Source organism: Oncorhynchus mykiss, chromosome 30 (assembly GCF_057628025.1).
Source record: "Oncorhynchus mykiss isolate SJ-2025 chromosome 30, ASM5762802v1, whole genome shotgun sequence".
Lineage (NCBI taxonomy): Eukaryota > Metazoa > Chordata > Actinopteri > Salmoniformes > Salmonidae > Oncorhynchus > Oncorhynchus mykiss.
In genome coordinates this window covers 33,883,647-33,887,500 of record NC_143051.1, presented here as the reverse complement: position 1 = coordinate 33,887,500, position 3,854 = coordinate 33,883,647, and the positions used below count along the sequence as shown (strand labels likewise).

The 3,854-nt window shown below is 43.5% G+C and overlaps 1 protein-coding gene across 2 annotated transcripts in view; it reads right to left on the bottom strand.

Annotated features, from left to right (window-relative positions):
• The window catches only part of LOC110487597 (glutamate receptor ionotropic, kainate 5), a 42,415-nt gene extending 40,831 nt beyond the window's left edge, over positions 1–1,584 (bottom strand). For both annotated transcript variants that reach the window (XM_036971160.2, XM_036971161.2), the window contains exon 1: positions 390–1,584. In XM_036971160.2, the coding sequence (XP_036827055.1) occupies positions 390–498 (109 nt within the window). In that variant the 5' untranslated portion in view covers positions 499–1,584. The remainder of the gene's footprint in view (positions 1–389) is intronic.
• Positions 1,585–3,854: the final 2,270 nt, after the last annotated feature.

Below are 3,854 nucleotides of genomic sequence, written 5' to 3'. Positions count from 1 at the left end.
TTTATAGACTATTGTACTGTAAAATGTACTGTACTGCAGCTTACTGTGCTGTATTGTTTTGTGTACTCTCATGGTACATATGGTGAACTAAAACCCCATTCATCAAATCGGCAAGACATATGATTTTTTTTTTTAAGTGGGTAAAGCCACTGAGGAGTGTTTGTTCTTGTCAGCCATGACAGTGGGATCCCTATTCAGCCGTCACTAGTTACCACAGCCACAAAGTAATAAACCATGCTCATTTTTAACAATTGATCTTCTTAAAATGTGATTTTAAACCTAACCCTAACCACACTGCTAACCGTATGCCTAACCATAACCTTAGTTTTCTTGATTTTTTACGATATAGACCATTGACTCTGTGGTTGTGGTAACTAGTGGAAACCCACCCATTCTGACGGAGGAGAGGGCGGGAGCCTGGGTGAAAGAGAGCGGGGCCATGGTCAGCAACAGGAAGAGGAAGTAAATCGACAGCAGCAGCGCTGGCAGAGCCGGCATCTTCCACTGCTCCTCATGGGGAATGGTCTTCTGGCTGCCTGGTCCACCACCTGCTGGACGGGAGGACTCATTACAACACAGATAATATACAACTACATGACATAATAAACAGCTCAATTACATAATACCCGACTGACTAGGGGAGAATCTCAATTCCATACTCCTCGCGTCCTCTCTCCTCGCCACCTTCTTAAAACCCATTGGATGAGAAAGCCAGAGGTCCTTCCCCTCTGACCTTCTCCTCTAATGGGTTTTAAGGAGGTGAGGAGAGAGTATGCTAGGAGTATGCAATTGAGATTCTCCTTAGGACTTCATGTATTTCAGAGGTAAGGAGGCAGCACACATTCACATAGTTCACACTCACATAGAAACTCACATGGCTACCAGAATTAGTCACTCAAGGAAAAATTCTAGAGCACAAAGCGATTAAATAGTGGAAGCAATGAGAGAGCGATAGAGAGAAAGAGAGAGAGAGAGAGAGAGGGAGAGAGAGAGAGAGAGAGAGAGAGAGAGAGAGAGAGAGAGAGAGAGAGAGAGATAGAGAGAGAGAGAGAGAGAGAGAGAGAGAAAAAAATGGACAGAGAGAGAGCTTTAGGTATTGAAAATAATGTAATTGGCTGAGGAGGCATGACAAAATCTTCAAAGTAGATTAAAGCTACAGCAGTGAGATTTAGGGAGGGCCGGTATAACTGAACACAGGAAGTAGCCATGGGGTAAAACAAATCGAATATAGTTCCTTCACATCCCATAACTTCATCTGTACTCTGGACAGTCAGTTATTTTGTCAACTGTCTGATTTGTTACCCCTGCTAAATGTTTATCTTTCCTGCCAATGACAAATGTAATTTAAATTGAAAGAGTTGAGCAGGACAGGTTGACAAGGCAAGAGACTGAGGAGCGCAAGACAGTGCGAGATGAGCGGTAATAGATAAAGAAGAAGAATTGAGTTGATATTATAGAAAGAGAGAGAGAGAGAGAGACAGACAGAGAGAGCATGAGAGAGCTGTACTGAGTGACAGAAAATTTAGTAGGAATAGACACGGTACAGACTGTAGGAGCAAATGGGAAATGGAGCCTGGTAGAAATAAACAAAATAGTGATCCTAATTAATTAGGAGCTTCCAGTAGGCTGTAAGTGGTGTCATGTAGCAAGCCTGCTGTTACAAAACATTGCACCTCCGGGTGCATTAGCTTAAAGAGGCAATCTGCGAATGCTACATCAATTCTTTTACTTTTAAATTAATTATGAACTCAGCAAAAAAAGAAACAGCCCTTTTTCAGGACCCTGTCTTTCAAAGATAATTAGCAAAAATCCAAATAACTTCACAGACCCTTCATTGTAAAGGGTTTAAACACTGTTTCCCATGCTTGTTCAATGCACCATAAACAATTAATGAATATGCACCTGTGGAACGGTTGTTAAGTCACTAACAGCTTTACAGACGGTAGGCAATTAAGGTCACAGTTATGAAAACTTAGGACACTAAAGAGGCCTTTCTACTGACTCTGAAAAACACCAAAAGAAAGATGCCCAGGATCCCTGCTCATCTGCGTGAACGTGCCTTAGGCATGCTGCAAGGAGGCATGAGGACTGCAGATATGGCCAGGGCAATAAATTGCAATGTCTGTACTGTGAGACGACTAAGACAGTGTTACAGGGAGACAGGACGGACAGCTGATCGTCCTTGTAGTGGCAGACCACTACCTGCGGGACAGGTACAGGATGGCAACAACAACTGCCCAAGTTACACCAGGAACGCACAATCCCTCCATCAGTGCTCAGACTGTCCGCAATGGGCTGAGAGAGGCTGAACTGAGGGCTTGTAGGTCCTCACCAGACATTACCGGCATCAACGTCGCCTATAGGCACAAACCCACCGTCGCTGGACCAGACAGGACTGGCAAAAGTCGTGGTTTTGTCTCACTAGGGGTGATGGTCGGATTCGCGTTTAATGTTGAAGGAATGAGCGTTACACCGAGGGCTGTACTCTGGAGGGGGATTGATTTGGAGGGTCCATCATGGTCTGGGGCGGTGTGTCACAGCATCATCGGACTGAGCTTGTTGTCATTGCAGGCAATCTCAACGCTGTGCGTTACAGGGAAGACATCCTCCTCTCTCATGTGGTACCCTTCCTGCAGGCTCATCCTGACATGACCCTCCAGCATGACAATGCCACCAGCCATACTGCTCGTTCTGTGCGTGATTTCCTGCAAGACAGGAATGTCAGTGTTCTGCCATGGTCAGCGAAGAGCCTGGATCTCAATCCCGTTGAGCACATCTGGGACCTGTTGGATCGGAGGGTGAGGGCTAGGGCCATTCCCACCAGAAATGTCCGGGAACTTGCAGGTGCCTTGGTGGAATAGTGGGGTAACATCTTACAACAAGAACTGGCAAATGAGGACATGGACTGCAGTACTTAATGCAGCTGGTGGCCACACCAGATACTGACGTACTTTTGATTTTGACCCCCCTTTTTTCAGGGACACATTATTCAATTTCTGTTAGTCACATGTCTGTGGAACTTGTTCAGTTTATGTCTCAGTTGTTGAATCTTGTTATGTTCATACAAATATTTACACATGTTAAGTTTGCTGAAAATAAACACAGTTGACAGTGAGAGAACATTTCTTTTTTTTTCTGAGTTTACATATGCGCACATTGATTCTTAAAGAATATACTTTCTAAAATACTCATGAGCTTAGTTCAACTGTTGGACCCCATCAGAACCCAAAATATATGCTTGTTTTACAGAACATGGTGAAAACTATGATGTTGATCTCCTCGATGGTGAGTTCTTGCACCCATAGCCCTGTCTATGAGAGTGGTTACATTTCTCCAGCCCCCTCCCTCAGCTGTTTACCAAAACACCGGTGGGTTTTTTCTTTGATATTGTTTGAACTTCAGATTGCCCAAGAGGGGATTACAAACAATAGTTATTTTCCTTCAAATGAAATGGCAAATATCAACATGGAGTTTTCTTATCCTTATTAAATCTTATCTGATAGCTTTTTACAGTGTTAAACAATATGGTCCTGATAACAAATATACCTCACATTATTTCCGCTGCTTTGAAAGTGTTTTTGGTCCAGTTTGAAGAGGTTTAAAAACTGAAATGACAATTTCAACGAACGCTCGAGTCAACATTAGCTCCGCTTCGTCTTTCAAGTAAAAGGCCGTTTAAGTGGCCATAAGCTACTCTGATGTGCGGAAGACAGCCCCCACAAATACTCAACGTCACAAAGGAAAGATCCGGATCAACTGTTAGTCTGTTGGGTAATGAGACTTAATACCTTCCCTAAATATAGGATATTAGCATTATGTTCCTGGGGGATAAGACTGTTTTGTTTTGCTTTGCC